The sequence below is a fragment of the Calypte anna genome, chromosome 3 (genome assembly GCF_003957555.1).
Source record: "Calypte anna isolate BGI_N300 chromosome 3, bCalAnn1_v1.p, whole genome shotgun sequence".
Taxonomy (NCBI): Eukaryota; Metazoa; Chordata; class Aves; order Apodiformes; family Trochilidae; genus Calypte; species Calypte anna.
The window spans coordinates 62,253,147-62,271,070 of NC_044246.1; the positions used below are offsets into that span (position 1 = coordinate 62,253,147).

General features: G+C 38.5%; 1 protein-coding gene across 2 annotated transcripts; it reads left to right on the top strand.

Moving 5' to 3' along the window:
* The first annotated feature begins 552 nt into the window (after positions 1-552).
* Positions 553-15,951, top strand: KIAA0408 (KIAA0408 ortholog). Of its 2 annotated transcripts, none has more exons than XM_030448335.1 (6): positions 553-710; positions 4,926-5,124; positions 7,853-8,194; positions 8,495-8,574; positions 9,915-11,274; positions 13,000-15,951. In XM_030448335.1, the coding sequence occupies exons 2-6, from the start codon at positions 4,990-4,992 to the stop codon at positions 13,171-13,173; spliced, it is 2,091 nt and encodes a 696-aa protein (XP_030304195.1). In that variant the 5' UTR covers positions 553-710; positions 4,926-4,989; the 3' UTR covers positions 13,174-15,951. The 2 variants fall into 2 exon arrangements, with proteins under 2 accessions (XP_030304195.1, XP_008495536.2); XM_008497314.2 differs by having other exon boundaries at positions 4,981-5,124.
* Positions 15,952-17,924: the final 1,973 nt, after the last annotated feature.

Below are 17,924 nucleotides of genomic sequence, written 5' to 3' on the forward strand. Positions count from 1 at the left end.
ACACAGTGCCAAAATAATTCCTCACTTCATCAGCCATAGCTTATGTAGAATACAGAAAAAGAATTTAGGGAGGAGGACTTTGCTTTTAGCTCTTTAGGATAGCTATTAACCAACAAAACTGCTGCTTTAAGCAAACTGTCTTTACCAAAGCAGTTTATGAGGATCAAGTTGCAAAGCTCAAAAAGATCATGCTAAAAACATAGCCCTGAAAACTGGGTCTGGAAGGCAGCAAAGAATCTTCTTTTCCAACATGGACACTAATAAAAGGAACCTAAAATTGCCTATTGTCATAGCTTTAATATTAACACTAGCTGCTTTGGCAAGCTTTAAAGACTGCACTGCACTATAAAACCTAAAAATGTCCTGGACTTGGAGTTGTTTACACAAAATATGAGGAGATATAAAGTTACAGAGCTGGGGGTTGGAAGAGATGGCTTTAAAACCATCCTCCGTGCACTGACGTCACGTGGAAGCCAGCTGCTGGGATGATGCTGAACGGAACTGTTTTTCAGTTTGCAGAAGTTGCAGAGTTACTCAAAGAGAGTTGCAAATACTGCCCCAGTTGAAAGGTTTTGTCTTGCTGAGCGTTCTTATTTCTTTTAAAGATAAGATTCACAGAACTGGATCTCAGCTAGCTGTGCATTTCATTGCTTTCACTGCTGTTTGAAAATGGACTGAAAACTTCGAAAGGGTTTCTTATTCCATGAAAGGTATGGTTATGGTTTATTTTAAATCTGTGGGTTTGAACAGTTAAGATTAAAAAAAGAAAGCAAATTACTCATGTGGCAGTTATTTAAACATCTCTCTTACTTGTATTTAATGTGTTGTTCTTGTATGTTATATATGGTCTTTATTCTTAGATAAACAGGGGTTTTTTTTTTGTTTTCTAGCCTTTTTTTCAAGTCAGCTTCTTCAGAGCAGGCATAGAAACATCAACAGAGCAGGGATGACAGGTAGCACTGTGAACACTTGAGTCTGTCTGTCTTTCTCTTTCTCTCTCTCTTTCTTTCTCTTTCTCTTCTTTCTCTTTCTCTTCCTTCTTTTCTTTCTTTCTCTTCTTTCTCTTCTTTCTCTTCTTTCTCTTCTTTCTCTTCTTTCTCTTCTTTCTCTTCTTTCTCTTCTTGCTTTTCTTGCTTTCCTTCTTTCTTTTTTTTTAATTCACTCTTTTAGTCTACTTTCAGTCTTCTCCCCCTTCATTCCTTCTCATTTTATATTTTTTATATTATCTTTTTTTTCTTTCTTGTCTCTCTCACTCACTTAACTGTAATTTCTTTTTATGTATAAAGTGCACAGCATTGTAGCATATGACATACTTATATAGTTGTATAAATATATACATTTACAATTTCTTTAGTAATCAGTAATACAGCACTGAGTTTGACATGTAATTTAATTGCTTTTTTTTCTGTAAAATCAAGGAAATATTTGTGTATCTGAATGGTTATGGACATCCAATATAATTAATCTTTGTTGACAACATCTCATCTGATGTCACTGCAGATTATGTTTAGAAGTTGGTTGCAAACTATGTTGCATTTTTAATCTGTGGATAGAAAAGGCATGAGTAATAATAATATTAACATAAAATAATCACTCATAAACATTTTAGAGGAGGGAAAGCTAAAGGAAAAGATAAAGGAAAATGCAGCTGATGTAGACAAAATTGATTATTTGCTTGAATTTGATTGCTGTTAATGAGCTTCTGACCTTGTCTAGGACATGCAGAAAGTGCCAGTACTGCAAGAGCACAGATATTGTTCTGATCTATGCAACAAATTATAATGTGACATTTTACATCCATTTGGGTTGCTTAAGACATAGGAAATACCCATGGGTACATTTTGGTACACTCTACAGACAGAGGGTATATGACCAGGATGACAAATTGGATTTTTTTTGCTAGTAGGGAAAAAACAAGCAAACCTCTCACCCTGCCTTAAAAAACTTGATTTTATTTTTGTGGTTTCCAATGTATTTTTATAATCAGAGCCCCATATGAAACAATTTGGAAACTGTTAAGATGAACACAGACATGGCAATAGTAATTCCCAGTACTAAGAAACCACCAGGGGCTTTTTCAATGCTATATGCATGCTTGAATGGAGTACATACTACAAATCTATTAATATATATGTAAAAAATTATGCTATATAGCATTGGTTTGCTTTCTAGTAATATGCTGCTGATTGATGCACTATCATTATTGGTAATAGTGCACTAGCAAAATCATTTACCAAAAAAAATCATCATTAAAAAAAAAAAGTGAACGAGTGTACCCAAAATTGCAGCCTTTGAATTAACAAAGTGAGGAAGTATTGACATGGTTTTAAGGGTCCTTAACAATAGATGTCTAGATTGCGACTTAAGTGCAGTGGAATTTTTTTCTAAGTTGTTTTTGGTCAACACACACTGAAGTCTGGCACAAAGCTGGATCATTGGCCTGGAGAGGTGCAGTCTCTGTAGCCTAGATTGCTTCCCTAAAAAGCCATTGCAAACCAGTGGTTGACTTTTATGAGAATACTGCACTATCTTTCAGCAGTTCATTATTCAGGGAGTTTTATGGTTTTTGTGAAGCAAGCCTGTATGTTTTTAGGCAGGTGGAAGGAGCAGGGGCTGAAAACACTTTGTAGGTGATTGAGGGGCAGATTTTGGAGCTCCAAGCCAGGTGTGAATCAGAGTCTGAAAGAGTAGAATCCAATATCCCATTACGTGGTGACATGGATACACCTTTGTTAAATGGGCAGACAGAGATATTTGAAGAATAGTTAGTTTATTCTCTAAGTCCTCAGAGCAGAACTGCTTGAGGTAAATGGTTTTGCAGACCCTGAGTTAGGACTGGGCCCGTGATGGCTGTTAGGTGAGGGATTCTGTTGCAGGGCTTCTAGGACAGAAAGACTGCAGTAACCCATTGGGCTTCAGCTGAGCTCTTCTGCTTACTTGTTCATGAAGGAAGCTGACTCTAAGTTTGGCATCAGCTTCCCAGTCAGCTGAAATAATGCAAATGCTGGTAAGCAGTGATTACACAGTAGCTGCAGCTGGATCAACAAGATTTATCCAACAGAATATAGGATGGGAAAGCACTTTATGTAAAGCTCAAGAATGAATTTTCACTATATCAAAGAAAACATGGATGATAAAATGCATGGTTCATGTGAGTGGACAACCATGGACCATCAGAGAAATGAAGAAATTCCAGGAGGCTGAATTGAATTTATCCCTAGTTAACTCTTGGAAATTTCATTTACCTGTCCATAGGATTAGTTTCTTGTAGAAGACCAATGCAATGGGGAGATGGTTTGTGATTAGGTTTCCTGTCTGCCTAAGTAATACAACAGCTGACTTTCAGAGCCATAGTTAACAAACTCAAGTATCAAGGTGTATGTACCAGCTGTTATACCACAGGAGACATTGTAACTGAACATAATAACTGAACTGAAAATAACTGAGTTATTTCCACATTGCTGGCATAGTAAATGTGTTGTTGGTGGAGTTTCTATTTTAAAGCCTAAGAAAGGAAGAGGAACACCAGGCCCATAAAATCTGTAACAATTTTGCTCCAAAATCAGTTAAGAAGATCAAAAATATTTCTCTTAAAATATACATATGTAGTGGTTCACGTTAATAGTTTTCGTCCACAGACACAAAGATCCTATAGACTTAAGAAAGGGAAAGAACAACAGAAGCACAAATTAGTTAAATATTCTAAGCAAAGTATTGAACTAAATTTGAGTTGGTTCTGTTGGAGAATAATTTCTAGTTGGCCCTATGCTGGTCTTGGAACTATCATGTATAGATTTAGATTTGTAAATCCAAAATACGTGAACTCTTTATAGTGACCTTGTATATAGTGGAATATAATATAACACTGCTTCCTGCTGCATATTTATGTTTGGTACCTGCTATTAGCTTGCCTACTGTTTTCTTTCATGTATTCAAAAGCATTCATATAGCTACTAGGATTTTCTGCATGTGTCAAGTTTATAATCTTCAATTTACAAAAGAATGTCACAATCTTTGCTGTGCTACATGCGTGTGTGAAAGGACTGTGTGAACAAACATAGAATCATAGAAAGTGAGGGGTTGGAAGGGACCTCAGAAGATCATTGGGTCTACCCCTCCTGCCAGAGCAGGGTCACCTACAGCACAGGTCACACAGGAACACATCCAGGTGGGCTTTGAATGTCTCCAGGGAAGGAGACTCCACACCCTCCCTGGGCAGCCTGTGCCAGTGCCCTGTCACACTCTTAGGGAAAAATTTCTTCCTTATATTTATATGGAACTGCCTATGCTCCAGTTTATAACCATTGCCCCTTGTCCTACTGTTGGTCACCCCTGAGAAAAGCTTGACTCCATCCTCCTGGCACTCACCCCTTACATATTTATAAACATTGATGAGGCTGACCCTCATTCTCCTCTTCTCCAAGCTGAAGAGACCCAGCTCCCTCAGCCTTTCCTCATAAGGGAGATGTTCCACTCCCTTCAGCATCTTGATAGCTTTACACTTGCAGTTGTCTTTTGAACAAACATAAAAATAGCTTTCACCCTCAAGGGCAGACATTGTTGGTCCTAAATTGCTATTGAATATCATGCAGATCCAAATTGCATTGAGAACAGGTTTATAGTGAATAGAAATGGCAAAGATGCAAAGTGGCCATGGTATAGAGCCCACTGTGGACATCCCTAATTCTGTGATATGCATGTCCCTTATCCCCTTTCTAGATTGGGCCTCTCTGACCTTGGATTTGTGTCCTACAATATTTAGTACATCCCTATGCCAGTCTTTCTCTAGACATGTCTCATGCAATCATGTGTTGCTGTTTCCTGTGAGCACATTTCAGTTAGTTATTTTGGGTTTTTTCTTTGTTGTTTTTTAATCTGAAAGCTCAAATCAGTCACAAGTAAGACTTACTCTGATAAACTTCCAGGAAACATTCAGGGAAGAAAGAAAAAAAGCAAAGCTGTCTTCTTGCTGTTACACAGACTGTAACCATGGACCTGGGTAAACAACTGGAGAATACTGAGAGGAACTGGAATAAAGAGAAGATGGAGTTGCTGGAGAGATTTGACAATGAAAGGAAGGAATGGGAATGTCAGTGGAAGGTCATGCAGAAGAAAATAGAAGAGGTACTTTTAAACAAAACTCTGAACACTAATATTTTCATTTAAGTCTTATCAGTGACTAGAAATTACTTTTTTTTTTTTTTTTTTCTGAATAATGCCCTATTTATTACCTGTCACTGGAAGTTTCTGAGCCAGGGGTTAAGCAGTATTTGCAATTGCTCATTTCATGAATACTCATGAATACAAAGCAGGATGCTAAATGTCACTTTGTGTGAAGCTTGCGATGATACTCTTAGTGGTATATACTGCTAAGTTCTGCTGGGTATGAGCCACACTGCTAATTTTATACATGCTTGTTCAAGTATAGATATGCTGAACAACTGTCTATATGGGGTTTAGGAAAATGCATATTTAATAACAAAAATCTAGGAATTGTAGCTCGCTGGCAAAACGGAATTGCATGGCACAGATGTGCTGTGATAAATGGTAATACTGTAAAAACCATCATGCATTAAACACTGCACGATGCAGAATTTTTCTGGCTAGAACCTTCTCCATTTATGGATGGCTTTTAGTATAGAAAACGGCTACAGTAAATAGGAGGGAGGTCCTGATGCCTCTTACATTTACACATAGTAACAAACAGTTGCTGCTGTTTCTAATGCATCTCCTTCCAAAAATAGATTAGGTAATTATTTATTATTCTTTTATCCCCAAAATTTTCACTGTGGCAGAACTCCCTGGCACTCTGTAATGCATCAATTGAACATACCTTGGCAACATAAAAAAACAAGTTTTTCACCACTGAGCTTTCCACATTTTTCATTCTAATATACACATGGAGTAGTTTTGCTTGGAGTCTGCCAATACTGTCGTGTGGCTGAGCCACACAGGAATGTATGGCAGAGACTGCTCATACGAAAGTATGAGAAGGAAAATTATCAAAGCCAAATGAATTGCAGCCATACACTGACCATTAAGCCAGCATAACTCCATAATGTCAACTCTTTTATATTTCACCTGCAGCTCTGGCAGACTTTGGAATGGTAGTCTTAGTATGAAAACAACATTTTGTCTTTTGTGTTAGGACATTTTTGTGCTGTCTTGCCTAATTTCGCCTCCAAGGTGAGAGTGCTTCAAAAGTTAATAATGTGATCTCTGTGTGTGAGTTGAATTTCAGTTTGTTCAGTGTATGAGCTGTTTTGGAAGGACAGTAATATGTTGTAAAAAGGTATTTTGCCTACTAGTAGTCCTGATAAGGGCAGCAAAGACCATGTTTATTCTTTGGTATTTACTAGCGTATGCTTTAGCAAGATTAACAGATAAAAATGGAATGGACCTGAGGGAAAGAGAGTGAAGGAAATCTCTGGGTACTGCAAGACCAAACAAATCTGCAGATGATACTCCAAGGTTATTGCTATCCTTGGGTCCCTTCTTAAGCTGGGTCCCTTCTATAACTGCCCTTGATTTCATCTGTCTGACATTTCTTTGCCAATATGGCTGGAGAAATGGGAGAGACCTTTTAAATGTCATCACCTGTAGAAGGATTTCCTCAATAAAACTCATTCTAACTTATCATCTTGTATTTTTTATTTGATAATTTTCTCCAGCCCATCAAAACCTAGCCTAAATCTTGGAATTATCCATGAAGACTTATGTGGCTTAGGATAATATATTGTTTTCCCTCCTTACTCCTATGCTGAGTCTGTCTGAGGGCCTCATTTCTTGGAAACTACAAAGTTCATCCCTTGGGTTCCCTGAGCAGCTGAGCTTTGGGAGTGAAATCTTAAAGCCCGGGATGAAGCCAAAGGTCAACTCTGAATGTGAGAATACTTGTAATCCACAGCACTACCCGTGGAACAACCACATGTTCTTCATGCTGGTGTTTCTTTTCACTGTCCTTCCCAAAGCTGTTTTGTTGGCCTCGTGCACTGGGAGAGAGCAGGCAGACAGCTGCTCAGAGGTGCCTGCTCTGAACTTTCTTCACAAGAGCAGGTTTCGTGAATGTTTATAAAGAACCATGGGATTCTTGGCACTGGAAATTACATTGTAAGCAGAAGAGGTTTTCATGATGTTGCTATTTTTTTCTAATTTATCACAGTTCCCTGGTTTGGGTTTGCTGGGTGACAGGAATTAGCACCTTTTCATTTACTAACGAAGCCACTGGATCTCATCAGATAGACTGAAAGAAGGTTGTCAGCACATTGCCAAATAATACTTTTCTTCAGTACTGATTTATCCCAACAGTCACAGGGAAGAATTCCACTTATCTGAGAACCGGAAGAGTCTGCTCTAGTGCAGATGACACTGCCTGTGATGGAACTTCACTTCCTCTCATACCTTATCTGGCTGTAATATAGCCAGAGCCCTTTCCCCCCCTCCCATTCCCCATCCATCAGACTGGATGGATGTGTGTCCACCGCATAGTACATGTGTGTCCACTGTGTCCACCGCATAGTACTTGGAAGACGACCATAAAGCCTGTAGCTCAAGGCATGGACATTGACCTCATGAGATCTCTTCCAATCCCATCCTGTGGATGGAAGCCATACATTAAAATCATTCTAAATATTTTGTGAATGGTAACAGCCCTTTCCTCATCCTGTGCCAATAATGGTCTGTGAGCTGGCACGTTGTGTGGCTCAACAGTTTTACACTGACATGTGTATAAAATCTTTCTACTTGGTGCTACTGAGTGAAGCATTGTTCAGAACAAAAGATGACTGTGTTCTTTTACCATAAAGTTCATCACAGTACCATGATTTAATAGAAAGTTCTATTGTCTTTTCAGCTTTACCAGGAGGTAAAACTTAGAAGGGAGAGCAATATGAACATCCATGATAGTAAGGTCTGTCAGAGCAAGATGCTGCAGCTGTCCATGTGTTCCCCTACTTCAGAAGATAGAGACACACTGGAGCTCAACAGTCAACATGATGTGGAAAACAACAGGATGGAAAAAGGGAGTTTGTTCAGTAAAACAGGACATGAATGTAAAGAAACCAGAGCCAAGAGCAGAACTAATACTCTGTCAATGGACAATCTGGCCTTTGAGAATGGTGAGGAACCTGAAGACAGCCTCAGCATCAATGCTTCCAAGAAAACCACCAAGAATTATATTGGTGATCTCAACATAGTACGTAAAGTATGAGTTTTTGTTACAAGGGTGAGGAAGATACCAAGGGCTTTGACCTGTGAGGTTAACCTAAAGAACTGATCTCCCTGATTTTAACTTTCCAGCAGGACACTGTCTCTTCTTCCTCCTTGGTTTGCTGCATGCTCTTTACCTCCATTCATAACCTGGGGGCAATTTTTGTATCTTTCCTTATGCTAATTTGCTGTGAGTCTTAAATGCAAATCACCACAAGTTTCAAAATAATTCTAGAGATCCCATTTAAAAGGCTTATGTTAAAGAACTGTTTCTATATTTGTAAAGGCTCTCAAAGAACTTGCCAGAGTCAGTGAAGAATTATGCAGCTATCAAGAGGAAATTCGAAAGAGGTCCAACCACAGAAGGTAAAAACATATTTGGACTCTTTACATTAAAGGAAATAAAAATGATTCTGTGCTCCTGTTCAGTTTGAAGGGGGGATTGTAAATCTATTAGGAACTGTGCATTTCCTATCCTCCCAGTGTTTCAGTGCTCAGCAGAAAACATTCAAATTCAATGTGCTGAAATATGATACAAGGGCACATTTTACTAGCAAAATGGAGTTTATCTGCAGAACCTACAAATTAAAATTAGTATTTATATGAGATGAAATTGCACTTGTTTCTAATGACCATATAGAGTCTATATGACTATACAGAGGATTGGGAAAATGAACAGATATTTCTGTCTGCCCTGGCCTCATTTCCATGCAGTTCTATACAACAGTATATGGGTTTGTTAGACTGGGAAGTTTCTTGCATTAAGCTGAGATCTAGCCTTAAGTGTGAGGTATGCATCTGGGACTGACAATCCAAGAGTGCAAAAAAAGGCAAAAGAAACAAGAACAACCATACATTTGTACTAATGAAAAGATGGTAAGCCAGACCCTGAAAAGTATGACAAAATAACATTACACCATCTGTTGGAAAGTCAGTGTTCATGATCTCCTTTTGCCAACTAAATACCAGTCTTCCCCTTGGGTTGTGCAGAAATTCTCAGAAGATGAAACTGAACCTGTGGTGTGACAAGGTGAACATCAGGAAAGAGACTGAAAAAGGCTATGTCTCAGGCTGATTTGCCACAGAAATCTGCATCATGGCAATCTCTTCTCAGGTGCTCCCAAAGAAGAGAGGGACTTCTTGCACTCCCGCATGCAATTACTTGGCTAGCTGTCTCTAATCTACTATTGTATCTATGTTAATCTTTGTATCTTCAAAGCAAATAGATTCATAGCTGATGCATAGTTCCTAAATTCTGTCTGAAAGTGGTGAGGTTTGAACAGACCTCAAAAGACACAATCCTACTGTCATATGTAGTGTTAGGAAACCTACTCAAGGGATGTCCTATGTCTTAAAGCTTTCTTCATTCAGTTCACAGTCAGGTAGACTCTCATTGGAGTCATTAGAACTTATAAGATCCCACTGTCCTTACTGTATAATAGGTAACAAAACCAGCAATCATCTACAAAAAAAATTTTAGTAGCAAGGGAAGGAAATAGAAGATTCCCTTTGCTGAGCTTTTCTTCAGAATCTTTATGTATGTTTCAAATATGCTGGGTGTATCAGCTCCAGGAAAACTGCTGCCAAATATTTTTAAGCAGACAGGGTTAAAATACCTGCTCCTAGGGATACTGAATCCATGCTGAGGTCCCTTGAGGGGAAAGCCTTATAGCTCATCCTTAAAACACCTCTCCTTTCATTTCCAGAATGAAGTCACTTCCTTTCCTGGGGGAATCTAAGGAAACCAAAACCACAGTTATTCTGCCTGAGATGAACCATGTGCCCATCAGTGAATCACAGACTTCAATTGCTTTTGAAACAGAGGAACATAACAACAGGAAGAATCTGATGAGCTCCACCAGGGGTTTGGTGTCTCATGGTAGTCTTACTGGTAACAGAGGAACAGACTTCAGAACTTGGCAAAGTAAAGAAGCTCCACCAGTTCCTCCACGGAGCACTTCTCGGCACCTAACTAACTCACTTTCTGCAGTTGTACAGCTTTCTGAAGCACCAATAAGAGATCCAGGCATCAAAAACAATTGCAAGGCTCAGGACTGTAAAAATGGGAAGAATCTAATGAATCCCTCACCTATAAACCAGAATGAACTTGCAGCTGCTTGTGCAAAAGGAGGGCATCCTGTGAAAGCTCCTGTGATGGTAACTGCTGCAATACCTGTAACCACAAGTGAGTGCAATGTACCAAGTTTCTGCCACAACACGTGGGCATATGATTTGGGCAAACTTGGAAAAGACAATAGAAGTGAATCTTTCCCACTTTCCGCCCAGAAGAGTTGTTCAGATGGAAATATGGCCCAAAGCAACAAGATGCACCAGAGACAAAATCCCAAGTCTCACAGCAGCCCTAAATACAGTAATGACGTTTATGCCCCTTCTGCCCTGCACAAGAGTCTTTTGGAAGACTCTAGGTATACCTTTGGAAAGACCCAAAGAAATGAAACTTTAGCAGCAAAAATTGATGAGTTTAACCGAACTGTATTTCACACAGATAAACATAATAATCCTTTGCAAGAAAACCAGGTGCCTCAAGCAGCATCAGAAGATCAGAAATCCTGCAGCCTATTGTGTGACTCTGGTATTAGCAGGACAGAAACTGTAAATATGTCTTGTATTTCAAATGCCAAATTCTCTGCAGTGAAGGAGCAAGAAACTAACAACATCAGCAAAGCTGTCAAAACAACAGGACAACAAAAGCAAATAAATGGACTTCCAAATACAAGTGGTTATAGGCACATGCTTCATGAACATGACTGGAGACCAAGTAATTTATCTGGTCGCCCACGTTCAGCTGACTCCAGGTCGAACTACGGTGTTGTTGAAAAGCTTTTGAAAAACTATGAAAAATCAACAGTGACTTCTCCATGTAATACAAAATGCTGCAAAGATAAGTGTACGAATTCTGAATTCACTGATGGGAGTTGTGAGACACTGAGTCAGTATTTAGAAATGCTCCAGATTGAGCAAGGAAAGCAAGAATTTCCAAGGAGTTCAGCCAGGCATATTGGGCAGCAACTCAAGCAAGGAAAAGAGAGACAGAAGTTACCAGAGGTAAGGTTCGTAAGAGTGGCAAGTACAAAATCTTACAGCTTTACACCAAACTTCAGATTCTAAAACTAAGAAGGCTAACATGATAAGGTAAATAATTATATAGAAATAGACACTTTATGTCAGAATCTGGATCAATCAAATGTATTTCCTCTGCAGAGAACAGAATTATGGGAGGGCAGAAACATGCAAATAAGAATAATTAGTGAAGATGTGTGCCAGACTCTGATCTCTGCTGCTGTTGTGTAAAGCTAAGTTTTAGCTGCAGTGCAGATATTCAAGGATTGAACTAGTGAGAACTGTAATCAGGTTTTAATTTCCTCTCTCCTTTCTTTCATTGAGAAGTTATTTCATAAGCTTTCCCAAAAGGAATAATCACACTTGGCCATGTCAAAATCCTAGGGGGCCTAAGTAGCATCCTTCGGCATCCAAGGTGTTTGTTCTGGATTTCCTTGGAACTGCCTATGAAAAGGGGTATTGTAGTCCCATGAAGTTTCCAGTAATAAAGTGACCTCCCCATACTCATGTCTCAGTTTCAGGCTTATCCTATTCAAGCATAGGCTCAGAGAAACAGAAGAGGCTATTTAATTTACATTTGACTATTGCGTGACTAATGAGTTTATATTTGGCTGAATTTTATTTGCAGAAGCTTAAAAATACTGCCTTTGCCAACATTTTTTTCTTAATGAAAGGAAAGACAGATGGTTTTGAAAATACACTATAAATTGCAGGTTCTGTAAAAGGCCACAAAGAAAGAAAAATAGTTTTTCCTGAAGAGCTCCTTGGCCAATGAACACAAAGAGATATGCCTCTTGGTGTCTCAGAAAAAAGAAGGCAAAAGTGTTTGGAGCAAAGCAATTTAAATGGGTTCAGACTGCCAGCTGATGTGCTTTAAACTGTCACAGATTCACAGACTTTGGTGGAGCTATGTGGATTTAAACAGCTGAGAATCCGACCTTCCATATTTCCTTCTGCATACCTTTCTGACAGCCTTGCAGTGATGCAGTATCTTGCTTAGCAGACACATCTTTGCTACAGCACAGAAAACAAACCCAGCATAAAGCTTCTGGTCTTTTCATCCAATGAACTTCTGATAGAACAAATTTTATTAGTGAATATATAGGAAAGAAGTAATACTAGATTTTTATTGTTTCCAATTTACATCACCGTGTCTATGATCAAAATCAGTTGGTTTTCCTGTGTATATAAGGCTCTGCATGTAGACATGACACTGCCTTAATACTTAACTATTCTGAATTAGTTACGAAGTGTAAATAGCTTAATATTGCACTAATGGAAATAGTCCTTAGCAAAATGTGACTCCTGAAACAGGATTTACCAAGAAATACCTGAAAAGTATGTAGGTCGTACTTCAGTAATATATGATTATCTTCCTAGTTCTACATTTAGAACAGTATACATTGTTCATGGACAAAAAATCTTCCAGAAATTAAAAGAAATAAGAAGTGATTGACAGTTTTGGCTTGCATTAACATTTTATATCTTACCTTGTGTCTGACACTTGTCTGCGTATCTTTTAAACTGCAACTGATGTGAGAATCCCTATACATAGAAATAGCTCTTCTTTTGCATTCTGTGCATAACTGTGTTCCTTTTAATAGCTTCAGACCACCTGTTCTGAGGTCACCCCAAGTGTCTTCCTGCATTCCTGCTGCATTCCACAAAATCCATAACTTGTTAAAGCAGGGAATTGCCTTTGTGTTCTAGATATCTGTGCCAGCTAAATGTTCAAGTGGGAAGGGATTCTCCCGGCCTGCTCGGCCAGCAAATCGACGCTTACCATCCAGATGGGCATCCAGATCACCTTCAGCACCTCCTGCTGTGAGAAGAACAGCATACAACTGCTCTGTCTCCTTCCGCTCAGAGACCTCAGTAGTCTGAACCCAGAGCTGGGTTGGATGGTGGTGTGAAAGCTGTACGCCTCATTAGAACTGTGTTTGTTATGTGTTATAGCAACCAGTTCTACACCGTTGTATCTTGTCCAGGAGTGATCCCCATCATATGCTGGACAAAGCCTTTTGAATCTTAGGTCCTCATCACCATGGTCTTCAGTGTTTTTATTGAGATGAAATAACTATACCCCTAGTTTTCTCTCTCTCTCTCTCTTCTTTTTTTTTTTTTTTTTTTTTTTGGTAGTAGCTCACAAGGAATTCCTTTTGGATGGCATCTGCCTTAATTTGCCAACCAGTTTTGAGTTGAAACAATGTATAGTGCTGTATATTCTGACTCTTCTGCAAACAGCAGAACGTAAAGCTGTATGCATGGTCATGTGTTTGTAGGTGCATGTGTTGGACTAGGAAGTATACAGGTCTGTATTTAGAAGAGACAAACTGTGCTAGTGTTGACATTGAACTCACTACCTATATGCCTACATATATATACTTTGTGTTTATTTTTAAAAGTTTGAAATACGCGGTCCTGATGACATTTATATTTTGTAAAATCTTTTACATAGGTTCACAGGTGTAGTATTTAATGTACAAAACTAAATATGTGTTTTTGTGACTGACTGCAGCGATAATGCCTTGCACAAAATGTATCTGAAGCAGACTAGCTCAACTGATTCGTCAGTCAATGCTTCATGGCATCCTCCTTCAGTTTCTTAACCCATATGATGCTAGGTCAAAATGCCCCAACATATTTTTTCTGGATTAAAATATTATATGATTTGTAATATATTAGCCTTTTTCAGCACCAGATACATTCCTCAAACGTTCCAATCCATTTAAAAAGCTTAAATGTGCCATTATATATATATATATATATATAGCATACTGTAAACACTTGGGTAGTTTCAACTTGTGTAACATACGATTTATGACGGGAAGAAAAAGGTTGTATATGCTCAATTCTGTAAACTTATTTTTCCTTCTAGCATTATTCTTTGAGGTTTGGCAAAGTCAGCTAACAATGGACTTGTTTACTTTCACTCAAGGCAGGAGAACAAGGACCTTTGTTGTTCCCAGTGCTGCAGCCACGCTCGTTTTTTACTCTTCTCCTAGACTAGAGTGCCTGAGCCACTTGCTAATTTCCTGCTCCTGGACTGACTCCTGGCAGTCAGTTACGATGTTTACTTGCACTCTGGCAACAAGCTGCATCTAGTACAGAAATATTGTGTTGAGGTATGATCACAATGGTGCCTGAAATCCTAGACACATGGCATTGGAAGGATGTTTTTGACATCACTTGACTCGGTATTATGGGCTGTCTGAATGACATGCATGGAGCCTGGCTTATTCCTTCCCACAGTGTAAAAGAAAAATGGATGTTACCCAGACTCTTGCTGAACTTTCAGAAAGACAGTGTCGTTCATCCTGGAATTTTTGCACCCTTCTCTAGGCTGTTGCTTGATGCATAGTGTGTGATTATGATGACAAATTTTACCTTGAAACAGCATGTCTAGGTTAAAAGGAGTAAAGAGGCCCTTCTTCAACATCAACCTGCTCTTGTCTTGCAACTTTTCTTCTTCTGGAGAAACATAGCGTGTTCAAAGGAAATTCAGAAATCATCCCGGGATCCATTAATGCGTACATCTTCTTCTGTGAATGTAAAAAGGATTTCAGAGAGTGTAAGCTTTTGTCCTCATTGATTGTGTGTTTGTCAATATAGGGAAAATTAGTTGTGCTTAATTTGATAGTGATTTGTTCTACTCAAGTCCTGTTGAGAATCCACTTCTTCCTTCCTTTTAAGGCCTTCTTTGCTCTTCTTTCCTCTGCACAATGTTGGTTTTGGAGAAAGAAAACAGGAGGCTATGTGTTCTGAGCAATATAGCTCTTATGGTAATACTGGTAACTGTTCAGGAATGTCGGTATTGGAGCCAACAGGCATTAGAGCCATAAATCCCATCTTACTGTGGCTTCCTGCATGGCCAAAACATGCTCAGAGTAATTTGCCCAATATAGACTTCTGGTCCTTTCTAGGTGTGTGTGGTGAAAAAATCCCACAACAATATATGAAGGCCTCAACCAGATGAACAATTCTTCAAAATTACTCAGACATTATTGCAAAATTATTACAGGAAAAGATACAAAACCAGAAGTTCTTGAAGAATATCTTGAAGAAAATACAAGCAATTTCGATAGTGACAAAAATCTGTGTGCTTGAGTGAAAAATCAAGAGTGCTATAAATTTGCCACTTTGCTCTAATTCACAGATTGCACTCCATTAACTTTTTTAGCATTAGAAAAATCAGAGATGCTTCGTAGTGAATTTGGAACATGACTTAAGTTTCTAGCTAACTGTGGAAATTAGCAAACCAAAATGCTTTGCAAATTGACCTTTTAAATGCCTAAGTAGTTGAGCAGCTTTAAATGCCTAAGGCTGAGGAAAGGATAATATGCAAGAATTAAAGAAAAAAAATCCTAATTTCAGTCAATGTTGACTGCAATAAAATTTCTTTGAATTACCTTCATGGTAAATTTAATAATTTTTGTTCTGAGAAAAAGGTGGTGCACTTTTGTTTGAGGTATGTAACTATGAAAGCTTTTCCCTTGATTAATCTTTGAAGGTCTTGCTTTAGTTCCCTTCAGTTTCCTTGATCGCCTTTGACATATATCACATTGTTGAATAAGAGAGAAAGGATCAAATACCTACAACATTCCCTGATGTATGTAAGTTTAACTAACAGAAGGTTTTTGAAATAAACTAATAGGTCAAGGACAAGTCCATTTTGTCAAGATTTTCTGTGTTCGTCTAATTACAGACAGTGGTTTTCATGCCCAGAAGTCTCAAAACTGGTGATTTTCATCTGTAGGTGGCTAGTTGCACATACCAATTTTAGAAAATTGCCCAATTACAGTGTTTAAATTTTCTCTTCATCTGCACCCATAACAGGGCCAGTGCACTGTGATGAATTTTCTAGTTCCCGGAATTGTGGCTACTGAACTGTAGTAATGGCTTTATTGCACTTATTTGCTATGAGAGGTAGATTTCTGTTGGATTCTCAGGTTCCCTAGAGTTATCTCTGACAAAAAAAATATAGGTACCTTGGAAGCTCTGAAGCAAGAGACTATTTACACACAAACACATGTGCAAGAGCCACAAATGATCTAACTGGACCTTTCTATTAATCCTACTGTCACCTGTGGGAGCACTGAGTTTTGTAAGCCTGTTTTTACAACTCGGTTTTAGTATTATTATTATTTTATATGCTGTCTAAAGTCTTAATGCAGCTACAGGTTCTTACTTGTGCTCTGAGCAAGTCTAAGACTCTCTTTACTGCATGTTTATGGGTTGTAGTACCAAAGTACTAAAATAAATGCAGAGAGTTTTCAAACTCTCTGCACATACAGAGTCAGCTGCTCATTGAAATGGGGAAGTCAGTAGGAAGCAGCTGACTGGTACTGAGTTGACAGAAAGCATCATTCTCCCTCATCCTGGGAGATGGAGCCGTAATCTTTCCTCAAGACCCTTTTAGGGAGGAGTGTGGCAAGGCAAAAACACATAAAAAAAAGTCAGTTAGACCTTACCTACGTATGCAATATAGCAGGCAACCTGAAGGCTAGAAAAGTGGCCTCACTCAGAGCCTCTGCTAGAAGCACAAGTAGAAAAAGAAAATTTCCTTTAAAACCTCTAGATATCATTCCTCAAACTCAGATAACATTTCTACTGATTTTTTGTCCTTCCAGTGGTAGTGATATATGATTTATGTATCTTTAAAATGTGGCTGAAAGGATGAGCTTGTTCTCCTTTCTCAATTTGTTTTCCAGCACCAACATGATTATCTTTCGATATCCCATATACTGTAAGGGAGTTAGCTACACTGTTATATATTACATTGGCAATCAGTGCAGTGTAGTTTTCCAGAGCATTCAGAACACCATTTCTTCAATTGTCTATTTTAAAAATTGTTTCTGTAAATTAGAATTTTATATCCAAATGTCTTTGATGTCCTTTTAGCAAATATCTACAGCAACCCAGCAGGCAGGTCACTTCTCTTGGTGGTTTGTTATTTCTGGACCAAGCCTAAATTACCTAGCATGCAAAAACTTATGCAATTCTCACAGTGCTGCTATGCAAAGAATTTCTTTGGCTTTCAGATCTGTAATATACAGCTCTAGCCATTATACTCCTGATATTCTCTGCTGGACTATCAGTAATGGTGTCTTTGGCTATGTACTTGCTCTTTAAACTGAAAAATAGGATGTGTATGCTCTAAATGCACTAAACCAAACCCCCTTGTTGCCTCTGGCCTTTCCACCCCTCCTCAATTTCCAGTGGATGTATATTTTTACATGGTCTGTTGCCATTGGTTTGCATGTATATGCCATACCATAGGACTTCCTATTTGTACCACAAGTATTTTTTGGACAGCCTGTTCTAATATTACTATTGCAATTCAGAATATATTAGATCTTGATCTGTTGTTTTGCATCACTGAAATTGTACTTTCTTCAACTGTTAGTGGCATCCATTATAGAAAACTTGTGCTCGTGTTTTTGGAAATTACAATTATTCTGCTTTTGAGGCTTGCTTCTACTCCTCTCCCTTTTCTGTTTTTCATAGTATTTGTGTTAGCAGAGATGTGTTTCTGATATGTACAGTTCATCCAGTTGCTGTATGGGAGTTCATACCTAAAGGTGCCTTGCTATCTGTGTTAGTCTAAAAAGAACTGTATCAGAATTTCCATGCGG

Excerpts from the sequence above, each read along its gene's own strand:
- KIAA0408 (XM_030448335.1), top strand. The coding sequence starts at position 4,990 with ATGGACCTGGGTAAACAACTGGAGAATACTGAGAGGAACTGGAATAAA. Across the intron at positions 5,125-7,852 it reads TGCAGAAGAAAATAGAAGAG|CTTTACCAGGAGGTAAAACT; the intron begins GTACTTTTAAAC and ends TTGTCTTTTCAG. Across the intron at positions 8,195-8,494 it reads ATATTGGTGATCTCAACATA|GCTCTCAAAGAACTTGCCAG; the intron begins GTACGTAAAGTA and ends ATATTTGTAAAG.